Source organism: Notolepis coatsorum (genome assembly GCF_963971535.1).
Source record: "Notolepis coatsorum genome assembly, chromosome: 13".
NCBI classification, from domain to species: Eukaryota; Metazoa; Chordata; class Actinopteri; order Aulopiformes; family Paralepididae; genus Notolepis; species Notolepis coatsorum.
Genome location: NC_140177.1, coordinates 82,463,263 through 82,489,016, shown reverse-complemented (window position 1 = coordinate 82,489,016; position 25,754 = coordinate 82,463,263). Strand labels below are relative to the sequence as shown.

Sequence of the window (25,754 nt, the reverse complement as noted above, 5' to 3'; positions counted from 1 at the left end):
ACGGGTCTTACGAGTGTGTAGCTGGAGACCATTGACTGGAGGTAGGAGGCAGCTAGTGGCACAAGCCGGGATACCAGCTACCGTAGCAGAGCATTGCAATAGTTGAAGCAAACTGTTGATTGCAGGAGGTATTTTTGTGGCTTATTTTGTCAGAAAGGGGCAGGTCCTTCTCATGTTGCTCAGGAAGAATCTACAGGTTCTGGTTGTTCAGGTGATGTGAGCGGAGAAGTTCAGCCAGTCGTCAAGGACTCGACTTAGGTTCTTGGTGGTTGGGGATGGGGCCATGGCTATGGTCTCCACTGTGATTGAAAGGTTGGTCAGTGGGGAGGATTCAGCACGCAAGTGAAGTAGCTCCATTTTGCTCTTTTCAGTTCAGTTTGAGGTGATTGGTCGTCATCCAGGCAGTAATGTCAGACGGGCAGGCCAAGATCCGTCGAGAGACTTGCATATCTGAGGGAGGAAAGGAGATGTTGAGTTGAGTGTCATCGGCATAGCAGTGGTATGAGAAGGCATGAGAAGTGATAATGTCACCCAGAGATTTGGTGTAGAGAGAGAAAAGGAGGGGTCCAAGGACTGAGCCGTGGGGGACAAGGCGCAAGTCATCAAAGTGTGACAAGCCTGGGTGGTCGCGTAGCGGAGATTGTGCTCGTCACCAATGCAAGAGGCTGCGGTCTCGACTCCCGGAGTCAGCATTGCTTGGGGCTTGGGCTGATCGCTATACTAACCCGTTTGGCTGGGTTAGGGGGAGGGCAAGTCATGGGTGGGAATCTGGCATTGTGGACTTGATGAAGGCAGTGTGACCTCCCACGCGTTACACTTCACCAATGAGAGTCCTCGCTGCCAGGTGAAAAAAGAGTCACTGGCTGTCGCTGCGCGTGTCGGAGGAAGCGTGCGGATGACTTCAGGGTTCCCTTGTACCGACCAGTAGGAGAACATGTGCACAACAACCAGGTAGGGGAGGGGGGGAATTGGCACAACGACTAAATTGGGACGGGGAGAAAAAAGAGAAAAATCGGAGAAAGAGAGGATAACATTTTTTTTAAACGTGTTTTGTGGCAAGCCTTATAGTCAGCACGTCCACGCTCATTACAAAGCTTGTATTGCAGTAACAATGAATCAGCTTTTACATCATTTCTGTCCGTTCTCCTAGGCAACCGTCTGTTCGCGACACCTCAGAACTGCGCCCATCACCTGCTGAATGGAGAGAACCTGAGTGGTGTGTATACCATCTACATAAACAGAGATCCCAGCCAAGGGGTACAGGTCTACTGCGACATGACCACTGATGAGGGAGGATGGATTGTAAGTATGGGTATGAATGGGTAGCATCTTAAAGAAACATGCCAACATTATGGGAAATTCTCCAGAGTCAAACAAGAATATAGACACCAATTTCCTTTCTGTGCTTAGAACACTATCCAGCTGCAAGCTAGCCTAGCTTAGCACAAATGAAAGGAGGTGGATACGGACCAGCTAGCTGTTGGCCAAAAACACATCTCCCAGAGTTTTAAGCTAGGCTAGTGGTCTGTATCTGCTTCCATTCATTTGTGCTAAACTAGCAGCCGGATAGTTTTCTACTGAACACACAGGAGAGGTAATTGGTATCTATCTTCTTGACTCTGGAGAAGTCGGTAAGCGCATTTCCATAATGTTGGCATGTTCCTTTAAGTATGTAGAGAGAGGAGGGGGAGACAGACAGATAATTATTTTATCATTCCAGGTGTTCCAGCGTCGTCAGAACGGTCTGACCGATTTCTCCAGGAAGTGGAGTGACTACCGGGTTGGCTTTGGAAACCTGGAGGATGAATTCTGGCTGGGTAAGAATCTCAGTAGAGTAGAGTCTACACAACTTGTCAGAAGTCTCCCATTACGATTGATGGAGTGGTATTCCTTTTTGTTGAGATATGGAAACGCATCTGGGGAGGCTGCATTGATGCACAGTTGTGCGTGCAGTCAATTACGCTGATGGTGTTGGGCAGATCATCAGCAATGGCGTGGAATCCTCTCTTGACTTCTGAATTCTGAATCTGAATCTGACTGGGATCTGTTGTTGTTCAGTATATGGGAATTGTATTGTTTGGCCAGTTGTATGATTCCATCCACGACTCACTGTAGGCTGTGGCTGTCTACCTGGACGTGTGGTGGCACAGGGTTTGAGCATCTGGTCCGGCTCCTCAGTGCTGGCTCCAGGGTATTACACAGCTCCATTAGGACAGGTCTTGGTAGCCTAAAGCGGCCCACTCATCGCTCTCTGCGAATAGGTCCACATGGTCACAGTACTGGCGCTCCCTCCTCAGTGCACGGTCAGCGATATCTTCCTGCAGCAGTAGATATGCCATATTAGGGCTGCAACTAACGATTATTTTGGTAGTCGACTAATCTGTTGATAATCTTTCCGATTAGTCGATTAATCTAACGATTATTTTTGTCACACCCTCCATCTCTGTTTCCTGTGGGCGTGGCTCCTTTTCCAGGCTCCAGTGCATGTTTTACCTCACATGCTCAAGTCTGTACACCTGTGAATGTCACCCTGTTGTCCAGTCCCTCTGCCTTAACAGTTAACTTAACATAACATGATCCCATAGCAAATTAAAATAATGACTCATGAAACATTTGAATTAGGATCTTAAGCAACTTGCTTAAATCAAAATGTATTTGAATAACATAAATACAATACAACAATCAATCATAACAAAATAAATAAATAAAATAATACAAATTAAAGTGCAAGTGTTTAAACGTAAACAAAGAAAGAACATAAGTAGCAGCATCTGCCCCCAGAGGAGTGGAGGATGACAGATCAGACAAACTTCTAGGTCTTTTGTTTGCTGTGTGTGAGAGGAGTGTGTGTGTATGTGTGAAACGTTATTTTAGATCATAGGTGTCAAACTCACGGCCCGCGGGCCAAATGCGGCCCGCCACGTCATTTGATGTGGCCCCCCAAGAGCTAAAAAAAAAAAAAAAAAAAAAAAAAATTACATTAATATTGGGTTAAAAAATAGCAGTGTTAAAATAATTGTGGGTTAATGCGTTAATAAAGCTTTAACTTTGACAGCCTTAGTTATTACACATTCTTACACATACATGTATGTTGAACATCTGAGGTAACAAAGGAAAAAAGCCAAAAGCACTTACTCCTCAGACATTCTTTGACAATTTTACAGCCCAAAATACAAAAAAGATCCAGGCGGAATAGGTAACAAAGGGTTGAAGAAATATTGTCTGAACTGTCAGATGCAAACTGGCTGTGTGACATAACCGAGCATCTCGCTCAATTGAATAAGAAGCTGTAGGGACGCAAACAAGTCCCACCCAAAACTTGACCAATATAGTTGTGAACTGAGACAACCCTTATTTTGTTATTTTTGAGTACAGTTACAGTTGTGTGTTCATGCAGACACATAATAGCAATTTCATTACGAATTGAAAATGGGGGACCCTGATGTAAACAAGTCGAAAGTCTTTCTCTGGTCTGCATCCCCTTAACAATTGTGTGTATTGAGCTGTACTGTACTGTACCCATTCTGCAATCTGTTAATTAAAGTTAATTAAACTATCTTCCATTAGTTGGATGTATGGCCTCTGCAAGGTTGTGTGCAGCCATTTGTTTTTGTAACATCTGCTACATCTGTCCCACGTGTTCTTTGCAGCTCACAGTTGTTAGTTCTGCCCCTCTTGACTGTGACAAAAAGGTTTTGAACAAACTTAATGTCATAGCTTGTATTTGATGATATTCTTCTTTGTTATTTACTTGAATGGTTTGATCATTGATTGATGGAGTAATATGGGGTTCTGATAAACTAAAATTATTTGTTAAAATAACATAAGCTAAGATATATTTTTACATTTATGCAAATGCATATGCAATATGTATAACTTGAATAAGTAATAAATACAGAAACAACATGTTTAACAATATGTAAATGTGTAGCTACATTTATTTTACATTACATTAACATTTATACGGTCTTTGGCCCTTTGAGGGCAACCATAATGCTGATGTGGCCCTCTGTGAAAATGAGTTTGACACCCCTGTTTTAGATGATGTACTGCATAATGCTATTAACGTTAAACCATGGGAAAGCTAGTTGGAACTTGGCTGGCTAGGCTACAGACAGCTCACGTTAGCACAGAGTGTCGTGTTTTTGCAGACTGACTAGCTAAGTAAGATTGTGACACACACTGCCACATTGAGTATATGTGTATATAAAAGCAGCAACGCTGTAAGCTTGGCGCTGTTGTTTAGCTAACGTTCAGTTACATACAACATCGGCATAACTGAAATAGTGTGCAGCAACGCTGTAAGCTTGGCGCTGTTTAACGTTACATACAACATACAACATGCCGCAGCCTCTATAAGCCCCAGCAATAGAGTTCGCTTAGCAAGCATTATCCATATCCATGAGACGTTCTGTTTTCCAACATGTAAGCTATCGTAAAAAATACAATACTATGGCTAACTATCTAAAACGTACCCATGTTCCGAAGCTCCGTGGTGCATTCTTTCTTCTTCTTACCCGGGCCGTTACTACAGAATGCAGTCAGACAATGGAAACGATACTGCCCCAAGCACTTCCTGTAGTGCATTGCAGTTACAAATGAACATTTACGTCTCAGATTTTTTTATACGACGCATCGACGCAAAAATTCCATGTCGCCGATTTTTTACCGATCGACATCGTCGATTATGTCGACTAATCGTTGCAGCCTGTGTGTGTAGGCCTAAGATGCAGACTTGGACCTTTTAAATATTGTGATTGATCACTAATTATTGGATGGCATGGTACATGGTGATTGATGTTCAAGTCCACGTGCAAGTTCAAAGTTGTATTTGTTACATGGAACATTGTACCAGTAAGATGAGCAGTGTAATGTTTCTCCACTGGCTCTTACAATGTGCACACAAGGTAAAAAATAAAACCAACAATAATAAAATAACAATAGAGGTATATGCGCTATTAATACAAAATGGCAAAAATATAGCCTATATGATAGGAATGGGATGTGCTGAGAGCAGATTAAATTGTACAGTTGAGTTAAATTCATTCCAGGGAACTTGATCTATATTATGCAGGCCCATATGATATATGTTAGTTATTTAAACGCAATGTGAACACAATCACCAATGATTTCTCACAATTTCAGCCCTTAAGAACAGGGCGTACTCCAATCTGGCCTATCTACAACTGCCATTCGGCATTCTTAAATCCTGCTCTTAGCTAAGAACAAATCCCAGATATTAAACCATTCAGGAATGCCAGAATTGTGAACAAGTCACACTAGAACAGTAATATAATGCTTGCACAGAAATAATTTTCTTTTGGAATTGGTAACCAATGGTTACAGGCAGCCATATCGGAAGAAATATAATTACACATCCCTTGCAAGGAGCTCAATTGAAGTTTTGGCCAAGTTGTCACAACTCAGGTAAAGACTGGTGTGGTGGAAACATTGATTATTTAAATGGGATAAATGGTAAAGCAAGCATTGTGACAAGCTGTACTGAGACTGTACTGACACTTTTCATTTAATGAATTTTTCTATCCTGCACCTTGCACCAATTTTGTGGATGTGTGTGATCTTATGGGTAAGAATCTTAGGAATGAGTTAACCCTACTTGATGAACAAGAAAATATAAGTTATGTTATACGTGAAATGTTCTAACCAATACATGTTAGTAGAAGGTTTAAAAAAAAGAAAAAAAATTGGTTTAAATGAGTATACTAATTGAGGTATATTTTTCATTTAGTTTAATTACATTAACGGGAGAGTGGCTTGGCCACAGGTGACATTCTATTAAATTAGAATTAAAAGTATAGATTCTATGGTATACATAGGACATTTTAGGATAAATTGCTCATTCTGGGCTGACCGGAGGTGCAGGAAAGGAAGAAGTTGTATGCGAAGGAGGTATCAAATAGGTACCTTGTACGGCTCTGTAAGGGAGGGGGGATCAGGGGTTTATTTGTATATATGTATGTTTTTATGCTCGGCTCTCAACAGGGCCTCAATAGTGGGATGTAAATCCATTGTGAAATCGCACTCCAGAAGTATTACCAACAACTACAAAACAATATGTATAGATTATGGCTAGTTTGAATATAATGATCTGGAACACTGGGGGAATAAATAATCAACATAAACGCAAAAGCGTGCTCACATTTATGAAAAACAAACAGGTTGATGTGGCTCTTTTAAGCAAAACACACATTTTAGTGGGAGACAAAGTTACGTTAGCGGACAACACATACCATAACATTAGTCACTCTTCCTTTGGAACGAGAACCCGTGGAGTTGCTATAGTCGTGAAACGGAAGTTGAATATTGAATTGATGGGAGTATGGTCTGATGCAGATGGTCGGATAACCATAGCTAAGATTATACACAAGAATAGGAAAATAGCGTTGGTAGCGGTATATGCCCCAAATCTATACGAAGCTAATTTCTACACTACACTTACCAGAACAATGTTAGACCTTCCAGAATACTCATTTATAATTGGTGCGGATTTTAATGCCATCTGGGATCCTGGGTTGGATAAATCTTATCCCACCTTTTCCAACAAACAAAAAAATTCATCTAATGCGTTAAAGGATTGGTCGAAGAATACAGGTGTAAATGATCTATGGCGATCACTCAACCCCACGACCCGGAAGTACTCTTGTCGATCAGCAAGACATAAAACACTTTCCAGAATAGATTATGTTATTGCAACCCTGAGACTATTTGATAACTATGACGTGGAGATGGTACCCAATGCATTATCAGATCACTGTTATTTACTCCTAAAAGGATAATTTGGTATACTGTCATCCCGAGCCCCAAGATGGCGATTTAACACGATACTGCTGAATAACAAGGAATTCATTACACAACTCAAAGAAGCTCTTTCAGTATTCCTACTAGAGAATGTGAAATCGGTGCCGGACCCTAGAATATTATGGATGTCGGTAAAGGGAATGATCAAGGATTTCACTGATAGCTTTTCCTCCAAAATACGCAAGAATCGATGCACAAAACTGGCGGAACTGGAAACGCTTTACTCTACGTTATTTACTTCTTTACAATACAACGACTCGGTTCGACTGGAAACTCAAGTTAATGTACTAAAAAAAGAGATTAACGCCATTTATAAACAACAATCTGAAGTACAAATACGTAGCACAAGACAACAGCATTACTCTCAAGGTTCCAAACCAAGTCACCTACTAGCTATGCGATTAAGAGTTAACGCAACATTTGCAGATATAACTACCATTAAAGCACAACAAGGACTTGTAACAGACACTAAAAAAATAAACGCGACATTCAAAGAGTTCTACTCCAACTTGTATAAATCAGAAACGACCTTCGATCAAAACAAAATGGACACATATCTTAATCAAATTAACCTCCCCAAACTTTCAGAGGATGACGCTAAACAGTTAGAAACACCTATCACACTAGAGGAACTCAGGAAGGCCATATCCGAAATGCAAAGTGGTAGGGCTCCAGGAAGAGACGGTATCCCACCAGAAATGTACCTCTCATGCTGGGACATAATTGGACCCCTATTACTTAATATGATTTTATACTCAGTCAAGGAGGGGAACTTCCATAAGAACGACAATATTGCACTCATAACAGTCCTCCTTAAAAAAGACAAAGACCCCACCAAGTGCGGTAGTTATAGACCCTTAAGCCTCCTCGGAACCGATATCAAACTGTACTCTAAGGTATTAGCCATCAGACTTCAAAAGCATATGACGTCTTTAGTTCATCCAGATCAAACTGGCTTCATAAGAAAGCGCTTGATCACTGATAACATAAGACGATTACTACACGTACTAGATGCCAGCAAGGACGACATCACACCTAAGGCGATGCTGTCCCTGGATGCAATGAAAGCTTTTGATAGGTTGGAATGGTCGTATCTATGGGCAGTATTAGAAAGGATGGGGTTAGGAAAAGGATTCATTGATATGATTAAAGTATTATACAAAGACCCATCGGCCATGATTACAACAGGTATAATCACCTCCGAAATCTTTCCGGTATCACGCTCTTCTAGACAGGGTTGCCCTCTTAGTCCCGGACTATTCGATTTATCATTAGAACCTTTAGCACAATATATAAGACAATCCCAATTCATAGAACCAATCGTAATCAAGGGCACACAACACAAAATTAGTTTATATGCGGACGACGTAATACTGTTCATGCAAAACCCTAACACCGCAATGCCTCATCTTCTCAAGTTGATTGATGACTTTGGCGACCTATCGGGATTTAAGATAAATTGGCCAAAGTCGGCTTTCCTTCCACTTAACGCCCCTGCAAAAAATATACGCCTTCCGGAAGAAATACCAATGGTTAAACACTTTAGATGTTTAGGAGTTGAAGTATTCCCTACCATAAGCCAAATGGTGAAGCACAATTACATAGAAATCCAAAATAAAATAAAATACGACTTTGACAGATGGTCAAAACTTAAAAACTCAGTACAGGCACGGGTTTCAATAGTTAAGATGGATGTCTTACCTAGAATCAACTTCATCAGCTCAATGCTACCATTACCCCCTCCAAAAAATTACACTCTTCTGCATACAAATTTATTTGGAATAACAAACCACCACGTATAAAAAGATCCATCGCACAGAGGAACAAAGCCGACGGAGGTATGGCATTTCCAGATTTTTTTCACTATTTTAAGGCGTACACTTTAAGACCACTGACAACCTGGTTTGATCCCCAAGCATCAGTATCCTGGAGAAATTTAGAAGTAAATATAGTAGCACCACATAGACTGCAGGACATAGTATACACCAAATTATCAATTAAGCAATGCAAACTGAAATTTGGCCCCATTAGTACTCATGCGATCCGGATATGGCGTGAAACACAAAAAAAATATTCTAACCCACATAAATGGCATAATCATACTCCCTTATTCAATAACAATGCACTCCTGATTGGAAAACGACCTATAAGATTCCCTAGATGGGAAAAGCAGGGCATACACACATTAGGAGATGTTTTCAACAAACAGGTTTTTTGTAGTTATGAGGAAATACGCAAAAAATTTAATCTCACCAGTTCCACATATTATTTTTATGCACAGTTATTGTTATGTTTGAAGGCTCACGGTGTTCCATTAAGGATACTGTTGTGAAGGATCAGATTAAACCGAATATATATATTTATTTATGGATATATATTTAATAGTATTTGTATATCGTTTGATATCCCTTGTATATTCCTTGTACATATACACTGAATATCCCTTTAGTCTACTAACAGCCCATAATAGTTTCATTCTCTCATTGTTCAAGAACTTGGCGCCAGCAGCCAAGCCCCTTGGTTCAAGTTCAATCGTGCCGACGAACATGTCGTTACTAGCCCGGTTCCGCGTAGGAATACGTCTGGCGAAATACGAATGGTACTATTTGTTCACAGCGCATATATATATGGCGCAAGTAAAGTAGAACTTTCTTTTAGTCCCTTAGCCCTTAGTTCTTTACCCTCCAACCTAGTGGCAAGACGTTAAGCCTCACCCACGATACACGTGTGGTGCAGTATGGTCAACTTGGCCTCAGAATGGCATTGAGACATCGTGTGGATTAATAGTTGAATTGTCATAGTTTGGCACTATACCGTCGAGTGGGACGTATTTCTATTAAGTTAATAATAGTCTATTATGTATGGTGCATCGTTCGGTTAGAGTTATAAAGTGAGTAGTATCCCCATCGTTTTCCTCGCGTTATCTAGAGTCTTAACCAGGCTGGGCAGACCACGTGTGGTGCTTTCATCCGAGGAGTTCTGGGCAAGGACGAGTGGACCTGCACATTGGATTACCTTACCCGGACGATGGCGAGCCCTACACGGCTTGGATTATCTACTTGCTTTGGGTGCTTTGATTATGCCATGGATAACAGCCAACACTGGTAAGTGTTGGAACTACCCCCGAGAGGAGTCCAGGTGAGACGGCGCTCTAACCCGAGTGAGGTCGCCTCACGTCTCTTCGTTGTGGACCGGCAGCTACCGTCTACAAGAGGGCCCAACGGTATTCATCTGTGGACCAAGGTTCTGTGGGCACCGTGTTCAGCACTCTGAATTCTCCCAAGAAATCGTTGGCCAGATGGGATATCGCCAGCGGCTCTCCTAACCCCCCCCCCCCCCCCCCCCCCCCCCCCCCCTACTGACTTACAACCAGCGGGACCCCCTTTAGTATATCCAGCTATAATCATTAAGTACCATCGCTATAGTTCCCTAAAGAACCAGGTTGTATACTTGCTTCCTGCGTAACCAGAGATTGGACATTCAATGTTGATTTGCCTACGAATACTAATTTGCCTTACAAGTGCATTCAAATCATAAATGTCATTAAGTGAACGTTGTATATACCCTTTGCTATATATTAAATATTCGACTTATACATTTGTGTGGACTTGGTTTCATGGTGGGAAAGTGTTCATCATATCTATATCATGTACTGTGTGGCCAGTAGTTAAAGTACATAAAGCGGTAGTGGTTTAATGATACCATACTTATCAATACAGTCAGGGAATTGTACCCCTCAGTTACAGATACCAATTGTACACCACAGATACCACAAATTCTTCTATGAAAGAGAGACATCGAGAGGTTTTGTTTCAGATTTTTATCATCAATTACTAATGTCCTCGTATGAAATCCTCCACCTAGACTCAGTCTGGAGGAGGGATATACCAGACCTGGAAATAGATTTTGATTGGCAAGAAGCCTGGGCAAATGTTCGACTTGCATCAAGGAACCCGGACCATCAACAAATCAATCTTAACTACAGTATATTCATAGGACATACTTGACTCCTATAAGACTGAACAGAATGGGTCTTAAACAAGACCCCAAATGCTCCTTATGTACAAATGGGGACGAGGGGACATTTATGCACATGTACTGGGACTGCCCACCAGTTAAGATATTCTGGAAAGAAGTGACCCAGCAATTTTTTACATGTTTTGGCCTTAAATAATTTTAAAAAATCAGTTATTTCTGAAAATAAGTTACAAAAGTAAAAAAAAATTATGCGTTTTGGAAAATAGCTCTTTATTTGATTATCATAAAAAAGTGTTTTCTATACAGAGATATCGACATCGGTAAATATCGGTATCGGCCAGAACAGCAATATTAATATCGGTTATCGGTATCGGCCATAATCGGGGGGGAGCGAGCGAGAGCATATGTGTGTAGGGTATTAGATAGCAGGTATTAGGGGTATATCTTGTATAAGACATTTATCTAAATGGTGATTTCATTGGATGTGCACTGTTAATTAATGCTTGTATATCTAATTTTATGTTATCATGTTTGTTTATGTGTTTGTTTAAAAAATAATAAAAAAATAATACAAAAAAAGATATGTTATACGTATAAGACTTAATTTTTTTTTTACATAAATAACATTTAAATTAAAAACATATGCCAAGGGGTGCTCCAGTAGCACACCATGTACCGCGCTGCGTCGCGGAATACCGTGCTGCGTCACGGATCTGGTTGACTCCGAGTTCGATTCCCGGACCCGCCGTCATTTGCCGAATGTCTTCCCCTGCTCTCTCTCCCGTTTCACCCTACATCTGTCGGTCATGCTTGACCAGAAAAGCGATAAACGCTAAAAAAAATGAAGTTTAAAAAAAAAAAAAACATATGCCAAGCAGTGATGACTGCTTTTAGACTTCTTTATTAATCTGACATGGATCGAAACGTTGTCTGATTAATAAAGAAGTCTAAATTATACGTTAGTGAGTGGGTATACCTTCAACACACACACACACAGACAATCACACACACACACGCACAGACAAACACACACACACAGACACACACATGCACACGCACAGACAAACACACACACACACACACACACACACACACACACACACACACACACACACACTTGCACACACACACACACAGACACACACATGCACACGCACAGACAAACACACACACACACACACACACACACACACACACACACACACACACACACACACACACACACACACACACACACACACACACACACACACGCACACAAATTGTCACAACTCTAATTTCCTCTTTCCAATTAGATCCAGACTTGGGGTATGCTTGATTTATAATGCCAGGTACTTGAACAGCCTCCAAACTGGGCCCATCACTTGTGAGATAAGGCAAATCAACCCTCGGCTCTCGAGGATTTTAATTGTATGATAATACCAACCCAATACATTTCACTGGTGTACCAGTGTTGTTATAATTCACGTCAACTGGCGTTAGCATTAATGTCGGCGCTCCCTGAAGATGGTAATAGCGTGGCTCGTCTGTCCCCGAGACAAAAAAAGAAAGAAAAGTCATCCATTAGTTAGTCGCTCAGACTGCGTAGGAGACTGATTGAAACCCACGCTGCCAAGTCTTGTCTCACGTGTGACATCTCATCGCTTGCCACTTGACTTCACACTAGTCTTTTCCTCGTGTATTATGAGAGGCCTTCAGAGCTCGTCTCCCTCCCATTGAAATGACTGAGTAATTGTTTTCAGAACCGCGCTGATTTCAGAGACAAGACAACGGAGCGTCTTTGGGCCTCCTTTATGCACCGCATCTCATATTGAGCGAAATCTCATTATAACACTATAATTATATTCATTAGAAAAATGATGCTTCTTCATGGGCCAGCTTCTCGCATTATCGTTTTGGTGATTCGATGATTAAAAGAAAATATGACGTGAATATTTCATCTAATAAATCCTAGCCTCGAGAGATAAATGTGTTTTGGGGCTTTTCTTTCTTTTATTAGAGAAATTGATTGGTATCGAGGAGGGTTTATGTTTCGTGGTAATGCATTATTAGTGCAATCAGAAGAGTTTGGGATGGGATAACTTGTAACCAAAAGGCTGCTGGTTTGATCCCCGGCACTGACGTGACCCGTGAGCTGGCAACGGGGGAGTACCTCGTTATTTAAAAGTCTCGACTCCGCAAACGGGGGACACAATGCAATATTCAGCAACGTCTATGGAATATTTTTTTTACATCAAGTGTCGAGCAGCGGTTGTACAGTAGGAAACATAAAAGCCTGTTACTGTACCTGATTCAGTGAGTCGAGTTCTGTATTTCATCTGACCTGCTTCTCAGCTGAGTCAGTAATAATCCGTTTCTCCGCTGCAGGACACACTGAGACCTCCGGCTATACCAGAATGCACTGCAACTAGATGCATTCATTCTTCATGATATTGTTGGAAAAGACGAACGTTTTTTTTTGCGTTTTTTTTTTTTTGCGTTTCTGCAATACATTGAAATGGAAAAGGTTGATGACCCGCCTACTGCATCGCAGATTCACCTTTCAGTGCTTCCCAGGATGCATCACAGCAGGACACATGCATTCCCTTGCTCTTCATCCATCCTCCTTTTCCTCCCCTGCTCTTCATCCATCCTCCTCTTCCTCCCCCGCTCTCCACCTAACCCCTCTTCCTCCCCTCCCCTGCCCTCATCCATGCTGCTTTTCTTCCCCTGCTCTCTATCCATCCTCCTCTTCCTCCCCTGCTCTCCATGCATCTTCCTCTTCCTCCCCTGCTCTCCATGCATCCTCCTCTTCCTCCCCTGCTCTCTATCCATCCTCCTCTTCCTCCCCTGATCTCCATGCATCCTCCTCTTCCTCCCCTGCTCTCCATGCATCCTCCTCTTCCTCCCCTGCTCTCTATCCATCCTCCTCTTCCTCCCCTGCTCTCCATGCATCATCCTCTTCCTCCCCTGATCTCCATGCATCATCCTCTTCATACACTGCTCTCTAGCCATCCTCCTCTTCCTCCCCTGCTCTCTATCCATCATCCTCTTCCTCCCCTGCTCTCCATGCATCCTCCTCTTCCTCCCCTGCTCTCCATGCATCATCCTCTTTCTCCCCTGATCTCCATGCATCCTCCTCTTCCTCCCCTGCTCTCTATCCATCCTCCTCTTCCTCCCCTGCCCTCATCCATCCTCCTCTTCCTCCCCTGCTCTCTATCCATCATCCTCTTCCTCCCCTGCTCTCCATGCATCATCCTCTTCCTCCCCTGCTCTCTATCCATCCTCCTCTTCCTCCCCTGCTCTCCATGCATCATCCTCTTCCTCCCCTGCTCTCCATCCATCCTCCTCTTCCTCCCCTGCTCTCCATCCATCCTCCTCTTCCTCCCCTGCTCTCCATCCATCCTCCTCTTCCTCCCCTGCTCTCCATGCATCATCCTCTTCCTCCCCTGCTCTCCATGCATCATCCTCTTCCTCCCCTTCTCTCCATGCATCCTCCTCTTCCTCCCCTGCTCTCCATCCATTATCCTCTTCCTCCTCTGCTCTCCATTCTCCTGTCCTCCATCTCCTTGCCGTCTTTGTTTTCATCATCCCACTCCTTCTCCTCTTCCTCCTTATCCGTTTTTATTCTCCTGCCCTCACTCCATCCTTCTATATCTGTCCACTCTTCTGTCCTCCTCTTCCCCCTCATCTCTCTTCCTTCCCCCGATTCTCCCACTCCCACTTCCCTTCATCCCTCCCTCCCTCCCCCGCTCTGTCCCTCTCGATCATCCCTCCATATCTCCATTCGCCTGCCCCTCTGTCTCCATCCTGCTCTCTCCTACCTCTCTTTGCCAAATATTTACCCTCTCTCTCCCCCCCTCCTCTCTCATAACCCCAGCCCCCTCTCTCTCTCTGTATCTCTCTCGCACACTGTCTCTGTCTTTTTCTCTTTCTCTCTTACCCTTCCCTTCTTCCATTATGACCCTCCCCCCCCTCTCTAGGTAGTATGCCCGTCTTGCCATCTGTAAAAGCAGCTTAATGTCCCCCCAGGCTCTCGTGTCACATCAATAGCTCTGTGCGGTCTGGGTCTCCTGTGAAAACCTGTCCTCACTACCAACAATGCTCCCCACCAGTCCAGCGGAGTACATGACAGCAGGGAGACATCGCAGCCCAGTTGTACTTGACAGGAGTAGCTCTAGTTCTTTTTTTCTCAAGGGGATTCATGTGTACGTTTTTCACAAGCCAAAACGGATGTTCCTAAACCTTTCAACCAGATGAAACATCCTCGCCCTATGCTCATGACAACATTGGTGCTCCTGCCCATGACAACAGATATTTGGTTCATCATGTAGTTACAAAGTATAATTGGTTACTTATTACTGAAAATTACTTTACTGATTACTTTGGATCAAAGTTATTGGTTACATTACTCATTACTTTCGCTTTATTTTTTTTGGACACTGCTATCGTGGTCGTATCATGGTGCCGACCAAATGAAGACGCTATGTACCATCTGTATCATGGTTTAACTGGGATTGGTATTACTATGGTATTATTTAACCCTTTCACTGCCACACGACAGAAGGTTAACCCTTTACTATCACACAACCGACGGTCGCCGGCTGTTGTGTGGCAGTGAAAGGGTTAACCTTCTGTGAATTGTTGCAGTGAAAGGGTTAACCGTTTTGGTAGTGCAGCAGTGAAAGGGTTAAGCAGACAAGTGGTACCATGGCCATCCATGACCTTTACCATGACTGTACCATACCATGGTAAATTGTACATTCACGTACATGGTACAAAGGCTGGCACCATGGTAAAAAGTGAAAATACACCTTGTACTCAGTGAGTGACAGCCATTTATTTGGATATTGTTCTGGGCGTATTTGAGCAGACTATGTGAAAATACATCAATTCTGTTTTTTTAGTTTTTCATATTTGGACCAATATCTCCCTGCAATTGACCTTCCTCCCCTCCACACACACATACACACACACACACACACACACACACACACACACACGCACACACACACACACACACACACACACACACACACACACACACACACACACACACACACACACACACACACACACACACACACACACACACACACACACACACCCTCCATCATATAGATACCCTCCTTTTCTATTGTGGGCTCCTATCAATATCCCTCTCTGCATCTTAGTTACACACATGAATCATCAACAGGTGATTTTCATTCAAACTGCAGAATAAATTATATACCGGTAGTTGTCACCACTTCAAACCAGAGCAGCTTCAAACGCATCAAATCCTTCACTCCGTTTGTCATCATCACTGTCCAGCTCTCTGACTCAGAGTCCTTTTCATTTATGGATCATCCTCAACATCCACAACAAGTTCCAACACACCTCTCTCTACCCTCCATTACAGATAAAGTGAGTCTTTATCACAAACGGTTACAGAGGTATTTAATGTTTTGCAAAACACGTCTAGTGTCGTGTGGCTTTAGAGGGTAAAGAATCTCTGCCACTTTAAGAGAAGGTCACATTGAGTTTAGTACAGTGTCCACCATGTCTGTTATAGCTCATAATTTCTATCGACCAGGCAGCTTCTGTAATCTATGGAGCTATTATAGCTTAACATTTGGCTAATCACCAAGGCTACACACAGAATGGTAATACATTCAACGATTTATAGCCATAAACTAAGATATAAAATCCACTGACACTGAAAGGGATAGACATTTTAACTGGCCCCGCAGTTAAAGATATGGAAATGAAACCTTCCTTATTATCAGTTACAGTTTGATAATGGCTGTTTTTATTGCTGCTCGAGGACAATTAATTGTCCCTACTCACTGACCTCACCCGGGCAGAACACAATGTCAGTTTGATAATGTTAATATCGTAAAGAAACATACGTGGCTGTGTCCAATAGGTGATCATTATCTCTCTCTCTCTCTCTCTCTCTCTCTCTCTCTCTCTCTCTCTCTCTCTCTCTCTCTCTCTCTCTCTCTCTCTCTCTCTCTCTCTCTCTCTCTCTCTCACCAATGTGCTGCCTGATTCCCTCTTCCATCTCTTTCTAATTTTTTATTCCCCCCCTCGTTTCTCCACAAGTGTGAGAGAAAGGCCGGTGACGGTGATCAAACGATAAGAGATGGTAACGTTACCGATTTAATGAGAAAGCAGAGCAATACCGGCCTCCAAATGCATATTTAATCCCCCCCAATGTCCAGTCAAGCTGTCTGATCTGAGGTAAACGCGTGCTAAGGGAGAGAGAGAGAGACCCAGAGAAGGAAAGCAGAGGGCTACAGGTATCGGATTCATCGTCGATGATCCAATTACATTATGCACTGCAAATTGGAGTTCACTCAGTGTTTAACAAAATTGTATTACAGCAATTGCTTTTCCCCTTGTCACCCTCAGGGCCTTTGCTTTGTAAAAGCGATTGTATCTGCTCCCTGTCATGTTGCAATGAGGCACAGCCCCCCCCCCCCCCCCCTGACACTTCATCTCCCTATTCCTTATCACAACAAAGTAGGAGAGTTATTTTTCTTCCACGGACCCTGAAAACCGGCTTCTTATTTGCTATCATGATTCATCTACAACATCACCTTTTTTCCCCCTCTCTGCTTTGGGTTAAACGGGTAAGCGGTCTCTTTGCCAAATCGTTGTTGATGTTGGTTGTCGGTTTTATCTTGTGCTGACAGTGAAGCCAAGTCCAATCTCTCAGGTCTGTGTGGTCCTTATCGTCACGGTGATTCATCTACGCCATTGCCCCCCCCCCCCTCTCTGCTTTAGGTTATATGGGGAAGCAGCCTCTTTGCCAAATCGTTGTTGATGTTGCTGTTGTTGGTTTTATCCAGGTCCAATCTCTCTGGGTCCTTATCGCCACACATTGTGACTGCGGTTCGACCAGGTCCAAATAGGAGATAGGGAGCAAAGCCATCTGTCTGAGAGAGTCGTTGGGACACCTGGCTTTAAGCGGAAGGAGAGATAGTGTCAGTCGGTCCAGATCAAATATAGAATTTTTCTCTGGACCCGCTGGCGAGATACAGTATGTGTCATCAGGAGCAGTCTGGATGTCAAAGAAACACCCCGGTGATAAGAGATGTGACAAAGTGGCAAGTTTAAACAATAATATGTAGAATGTGTCGAGTCAATATGTACGCTGGCAAGGAACATTTGGTTTCAGATAAGCAGTGCTAAACTAAACACCCGCCACCCAAATGCGGGTAGAATTTGGCAGTGGCGTGTAACTCTGTCGCTCTTACTAGCCACTCAGACTTGGCCGGTGAGCCAAAACATTGGTGTCAAGCCCTGCTTACATCCTTAACTTTTCTCCACATTTTTTATCAAGCTGTGTCCACTTGTGTGGCTTCGTTTTACTTGTTGTTTTTAATGGATACGTTTCAACTATCAGCTCAACGATATGACCCTCTTGTGAAAAAGGTTTTCAACAGGCGAGTAGCAGCACCAGCAGCCATGGCCAGCGCTGCCCTCCAGCATCTGTTTAGCGCGGCTGGCTGCTGGCTAACTCATAAAGAGATGTTGCTGCACACAGAGGTAAAGACATAATGACACAAGTGGGCAGATGAGAGAACGAGAGAGAGACAGTGAGAGCAGATAGAGAGAGAGGGCTGGGGGGGTATGAGAGAGGGAGAGAGAGAGAGAGAGCTGGGGGGCATGAGAGAGGGAGGGGAGGGAGAGGGGGCTACAGGGTGAGAGAGAGGGGGGGGGGGGGGGGCTGGGGGGGGTGCCTGTAATGCAAGCTCAATGCCTGATGAATGTTTCCTATTGGTACTACCCATAATAGCAAATGCAACACACGACGACCTTGTTATTGCATTGTACGCTGGCTTTGATGTGGTAATGATATGCACATTTTACAATTAATATTACAATTTTAAATAGAATTTGCCTAATTTCAGCTTCATAGTCTAATAGTGTTCTTAGGGACAACTCACAGCTCTACTGAAGACTGACATAAATTTAAAAACATTTCGCCCAGTTTCAAATGTAGAAATGCTTTTTACTTTAACAGGCTCACAAGAGGACACATCATTTGAATGATAGGACAAAATTAGCATGCCTTCTGAGTACAGGGCCCCCTCCAAATATTAAAACAATGAATTATCCTCACAGAAGAAAGAATTTATTCTAGGACCAGGGTTGAATACATCTTGCATTTTCAGCGTGTTGCGCATAATAGTCATGTGACTATTTTTTCTTTCTCTAACATAATTTACCAGCAGAATTTTAATGAGTATATAAAAGGCATCCCCATTTAAATCAGCACTCTTGTATTTGACTGGTTCAAGCCTTGTCTACTGCATCTGAAATGCGACGTGATGTGCATGTTGTTTTTTTCTATTCACCAGGCTTGGACAGCATCCACAAGATTGCTACCACATGACATTGCAAGATCATTTTTTTTTAAATCATGTTAAATCATGTTAAAGCATTCAAAATATATTCTGCAGCAGTTTCACCTAGCCATCCCAGTGAAATATAAGCTGTACTTTTGTTTCCTCTCCAGGCCTGGATGACATCCAACCAACAGTCATAAAGGACAAATAAAATTAAACTAGTCAAGTCAAGTCAAGTCAAGAGTTTTATTTGTCACGGCATACAAGTATACAGTGAAATGCGGGGGGTCTTGCCCGCAACGATTGTGCATAGTACAATAATACAATAATACAATAATAAGAATCCAAGGGATGAGAATGCGACATTTGTGCAATAATACAAGTCATAAGAGTAAAGACATAGATATATGTACATGAGTTTTTTTTTAAAGTGACCTTTCATTGTGTAAAGTGACCATAGTGTGAGCGTATGCAGCATATGTGTGTATGTGTTCATGTTAAAGTGACTGCTAGTGTGTGAGCGTATACAGTGTGTGTGTTGTGTGTGTGCTCATGTGTGCTTGTGTGTGGAGAGTTCAGTGTTCAAGACTGATGGCCTGGGGGAAGAAGCTGAGCCAAAGTCTCTCTGTCCTAGTTGCTGGTGTTCGCAGGCGTTTGCCTGACCGCAGCAGCTTGAACAGGCTGTTGTTGGGGTGGTGAGGGTCTTTCATTATTCTGCAGGCTCTGGATTTGCACCTCTTGTTATATAAGACCTGCAGGGGTGGTAGTGCAATACCCGTAGTACGCTCAGCTGAGCATACCACTCGCTGTAGGGCCTTCTTGTCCTGTGCCGTGCTGTTTCCATACCAGGCAGTGATGTTTCCAGTCAAGATGCTCTCTACAGCTCCGGAGTAGAAGGACTGGAGTATCTTCCCCGATACTCTGAACTTCCTTAACTGTCTCAGGTGGTAGAGGCGCTGCTTCGCCTTCTTTACGACTGAGTCTATGTGTGTTGTCCATGTCAGGTCCTCTGAGATGTGGACCCCCAGGTACTTGAAGCTGCTCACCCTGTCCACGGTAGCCCCGTTTATCCTCAGTGGTGTGTGTGTCCCCTGCTGTGTTCTCCTAAAATCCACGATCAGCTCCTTGGTTTTACCAATGTTCAGGAGCAGGCTGTTGTCCTGGCACCAGCGTTCCAGTACCTCAACCTCCTCCCGGTAGGCTTTCTCGTCATTGTCAGAGATCAGCCCCACCACCACTGTGTCGTCCGCAAACTTCACTATGGAGTTGGAGCTGAACTTGGCCACACAATCATGTGTGTATAGTGAATACAGCAGGGGGCTCACGACACAGCCCTGGGGGGACCCGATACTCAGGGTGATGGTGTTGGAGGTCTGACCCCCCACCCTGACCGCCTGGGGCCTTTCACTCAGAAAGTCCAGTATCCAGGCGCTCAGAGCGGAGCTCAGACCCAGCTCGATCAGCTTGTCCACCAGTCTGGTGGGCACTATGGTGTTGAACGCTGAGCTATACTCAATGAACAACAGTCTCACATAGCCCCCCTTCTGGCAGTCTAGGTGAGAGAGTTTAATCTATGAGTTTAATCTATGAAACCTGAATTCCAATACATTGTTCTGTGTTTTACTCCTCTGCAGGCTTGGACAATATCCAGAAGATTGCTGCCCAGGGTCGTTATGAGATGAGGATTGACATGAAGGATGGCCAAGAGTCAGTCTATGCCAACTATGACAAGTTCTCCATCGGTGACGCCAGGAACCTCTATAAACTCAGGATAGGAGAGTACAATGGCACGGCTGGTGAGGGATTTGCATAATTAGTAGAAGGATTAATTGTAGTAGTAGCAGTAGCAGAAGTAGTAGTAGTAGCAGTAGTAGCAGTAGTAGTAGTAGTAGTAGTAGTAGTAGTAGTAGTAGTCGTAGTAGTAGTAGTAGTCGTAGTCATAGCAGTAGTAGTAGTAGTACTGTAGTAGCAGTAGTAGTAGTAAAAAAAAAAAAAAAAAAAAAACTATAAAAAAAAAATCTAACCCTAACTAACCGTACTGCCATGCACTTGTCCTAATAAACTAACCTACACTGTAGCACTCAACACTTTGATGAACATTGTTGCTCAGCTGATAGAGTTGTGCCCTTCCTGATGGCTTGTCGTACAGAACTTGTAAGTCGCTTTGGATAAAAGCGTCAGCTAAATGACTAAATGTAAATGTAAATGTAAATGTAGTTGTAGTCGTAGTAATAGTAGTAATAGTATTTGTAAAAGCCCTTTACAAAAAAAATGTATTCAATAAAATGAAGCAAATAAAGTTAGAATTTATTGCAAATTAAATCCAGTAAATTAAATCCAGTAAATCCTATACATTTGCAGAGAGAGAGAGAGAGAGAGAGGAGAGAGAGAGAGAGAGAGAGAGGAGAGAGAGAGAGAGAGAGAGAGAGAGAGAGAGAGAGAGAGAGAGAGAGAGAGAGAGAGAGAGAGAGAGAGAGAGAGAGAGAGAGAGAGAGAGAGAGAGATGGATTAGATAGATAGATAGATAGATAGATAGATAGATAGATAGATAGATAGATAGATAGATAGATAGATAGATAGATAGATAGATAGATAGATAGATAGATAGATAGATAGATAGATAGATAGACAGACAGACAGACAGACAGACAGACAGACAGACAGACAGACAGACAGACAGACAGACAGACAGACAGACAGACAGACAGACAGACAGACAGACAGACAGACAGACAGACAGACAGACAGACAGACAGACAGACAGACAGACAGACAGATAGATAGATAGATAGATAGATAGATAGATAGATAGATAGATAGATAGATAGATAGATAGATAGATAGATAGATAGATAGATAGATAGATAGATAGATAGATGATAGATAGATAGATAGATAGATAGATAGATAGATAGATAGATCTTTCCCCCCTCACCTTTCTTTATTCCTCCCTTCTCTGAATCACACTGTCAGTGTCGCCATCTGCAACCTGTTACCTGTCCTCCCCTCATGCCTCCCTTCTCTTCTTCTCTATCCCCCACCTGTCCCTCTCCTTTTTCCCCTTCTGCCTCCCTTACCTGGCTTATTACTAAGTCTGTCAGCATATGCTTGTGCTACCGTATCTTCCATTGATGCTTATGAATCTCCATACCCCCCCCCCCCTCTCTCTCTCTTTCTCTCTCTCTGGTTATTCCCGGAGCTACAGTACCTCCATGATCCCCTCTCTTCCCCCCTCTATATATTCATATGCCTCCCTTCTACCCAGAACCCAGAATCTATAAAGGTTGTACCGTCGATGGGTCTAGGAACTGTGCCTCTGTGATTTGGGGTTTTACAGTACTTCCTGGGGCATTAGAGATAGACTAACTTAAAACTCAATTCCACCTTTTAGTCACACTTGCTATAGACATCTACATGTACCTCTTGCATAAAAATGACTTGCTAGCTGCTTATTTAAGACTGACTTTGAGATAGTCAGTTAATTGTGCTCTGAATTATGAAGATTGATCAAATTAGACACTAATAATATAGAAGTGATTTTGAAAGAAGAATGAATGAGGCTTAGGTTTAGGTTTGGAAGATAAATGTAGCAGTTTAAAATTCCTGGACTGGCTGTAAAAAATAAAAATAAAACACTGAAGAATATCATGAAGATTAATCATGAATTATAAAATTAAAGTAATAATTCATTTGTATGTCCTCTGTTGTCCCAGGCGATTCTCTGAGCTACCACCAGGGAAGACCCTTCTCTACGAAAGACAGAGACAACGACATCGCCGTCACCAACTGTGCCCTATCCTACAAAGGGGCCTGGTGGTACAAGAACTGCCACAGGGCCAACCTTAACGGCAAGTACGGGGAGTCCAGACACAGTCAGGTGAGTCCAACTATCAGACCAATCAATCAATCAATCAATCAATCAATCAATCAATCAATCAATCAATCAATCAATGACACTAGAAGTGGACTCTATTTTAAATATTGTTTATTTTTTGTTTGCGTTTCTTACTAATCTACACTAGGTGATTGTCTCACTTGTGGTAAATAAAGATATAATCCAATCAGTAAATCGATATATGTTCTGACAGTGAGTAAAAATTGCCTATAGGAAATGCTGCTACCTGATAGAACAAAACCTTACAAAAAATAAATAAATATTTTCCTCTCCAAAGTACTCCCACAACACCATCTGAAAGGTTTGGGGTCCGGGTCTTGCAGGGTTAAACGTTATGCACAGTGTGCGCTCTGAGAGGCTGAAGGAAACGAATGCCTACTTTATAAGCATCTCTTGCTGGCATCACTTATTTCACAGCTTGGGGCCTATACAGTGGAAGGTCAGTTGCCTTTTAAGATTTGACGTTCACAATGGAGCATTTCTTTTATATGCCAGATTCTCTTTTATTTTATTGTTCAGCCCCCATGAAAAGAGAATGAGTGGTAAATAGCACAACCTATTTCTAGTCACAGTGAGTGTCTAGTGTAAAACATACACTCTCTCTCTCACACTCTCTCTCGCTCTCTCTGGATTGAGAGAAATGAAGCCCCATGTTTCTCGCTGGGCTCCCACTACGTCTGTGATGTTAAAAGCAATCAATATAGGGGCCTCGTGCTGTGGCCTTGGCTACAAAGGCCTCGGAACATCACACAGACTCTATCCCCTTTCTGTGTTCTGTGTCCCCTGGCACTTTTATGTTGACATGAAACAAAACCAGCCAGATACACAGACAGACAGACAGACAATTAGTCAGACAGACAAACAGACAGACAGACAGACAGACAGACAGACATACAGACTTGAAAAGAAGATGCAGCTTACAGTATGAAGCTGGATGAATGAAAATGCGATATAGAAGCTACAAAGGCTAGAATCAGACAAGAAAATATTTTGTTCTAGGTAGGCTCAGAAATAAATGTTGGTGCCCAAATTACAGTTAAGTTGTCATACTGTTTAAAGAAATGCACAAACATCAGTATTATATTGTATTTTTTACGGTATAAAAAGGCAGAATATGCTTAACTAATTAAATTGTAACATTGCATTTTCAATCACCATAAACAAACACCAATAAAGCAGAGCTTTGCTTGTAATAAAATCACACAATCTTTGATGAAAGCCATCTTTCTTGGTCTTCATCAAGTATATTGTCAGGGTAGAGGGAGAGCTTATCGCAGTATAGTCTCTAGAGTGCACATGAGACAATGAGTTCAAGCTGGTCTTCTTCTGCTACTGATTCATCTAAAAATCTATATGGATTTACAATTAAAAGATGAATCTGAGGCAAGGTCTTTGATCATGGGTCTTTATTGGCCTCCAATTAAACAAATAACATATATAGAAACAAATAAGCAACACAAAAAAACCTCGCTGTTTTAGACATCGTCTTTACAGACTGCCAATAGTCTTTTTCCTATTTTGTATCTTGTATTTTCTTCTCTTATATTCTTGTCACCATGAGCAGCACTCAGCTGCTGCCTCGCTGGTACAGTTATGTCAGAATGCCCCCAGCGTACAATCATGTCTGCTATGACTGTCAATATTCATTCTGAATTATTTTCATGTTCAAGGACCATTGACTCATAGATAAGCCTTCTTATTATACTGAGGCATTATGGTGATGTTACATAGAATATTCGTGTCTGCGCAAGGAAGTGGGTGTTAACCCTTGCGCGTTTGATCCTCCCCATTTTGCTCAATGGCAGCAGATGAGCCAATGAGCTCTCACCATAGTGACCATTTTGTTAATATTATTAGCTTAGATACTAACAATCAATTTCAGTTTGAGAATTCGGCCCAAAAAATGGCAACAGATATATGGGCAACACAATAGGCCAGATCACTCAACAGTTGCCATTAGCAGCAACACACTGACAGCTGACTCTGGTCTGCACTTTGTTTGCCCCGCCTCTCATTGCTATTATTGCTATGACAGGAAGTGGGGTCAAACATGTTTCATACCGGTCTGGGCAGTATACACAGCATCAACAGCGATATGGTGCAATTGAGGCTTGAACCTCCAAGGTTTTGTAACAACAAGGCGACACAACATGCACTCTGCCAGTAATAACTATGAAATTACCTTACACTCAACAAGACCGTGCGCACACCCTGGACCACACATGCTCACATTATGGAATTACATATTGCACTGAATTAAAGATTATATATTACGTGATTACGTGCAAAATAGAATATAATACCCATGAATGTGCAGCAATAAACCGTGACCACTTTAACTTGATCCATTTCTAAAGATCTTATTCCTTTCTATGTCCCAGGGTATCAACTGGTATCACTGGAAGGGCCATGAGTTCTCCATTCCCTTTGTGGAGATGAAAATGAGACCGTTCAACTACCGTAGCATCAGCGGCAAGAGAAGGAGGTCTGCCCCTGTATAGGCAGAGTCCCCTCCCTCCAAACCCCAGACCGTGGAGAAAGAGTTTGGACTCGAAGGTTTAGTACTGTCATGTTGGCGCTAATGACTCGCTTTTAAGGTTGCATTTACACAGGAACATAAAACAGGATTTGTATCTATTTGTGGTTGCCTGGATGTGATTTATTTAAGTTTTTCTAAGGCCTAGTCCACACGTACATGGAATGGGTATTTTTCATAAATAATTTGTAAAAAAATATTAATAATA

General features: G+C 42.5%; 1 protein-coding gene across 1 annotated transcript in view; it reads left to right on the top strand.

Moving 5' to 3' along the window:
- tnr (tenascin R (restrictin, janusin)) overlaps window positions 1-25,511 on the top strand; it is a gene marked incomplete at both ends in the record, with an annotated part of 302,941 nt that extends 277,430 nt beyond the window's left edge. Inside the window, 5 exons of the mRNA XM_084327726.1 lie at window positions 1,151-1,302; window positions 1,721-1,817; window positions 20,750-20,911; window positions 22,829-22,992; window positions 25,392-25,511. Coding sequence (XP_084183852.1) covers window positions 1,151-1,302; window positions 1,721-1,817; window positions 20,750-20,911; window positions 22,829-22,992; window positions 25,392-25,511 — 695 coding nt within the window. The remainder of the gene's footprint in view (window positions 1-1,150; window positions 1,303-1,720; window positions 1,818-20,749; window positions 20,912-22,828; window positions 22,993-25,391) is intronic.
- Between the last annotated feature and the right edge of the window lie 243 nt (window positions 25,512-25,754).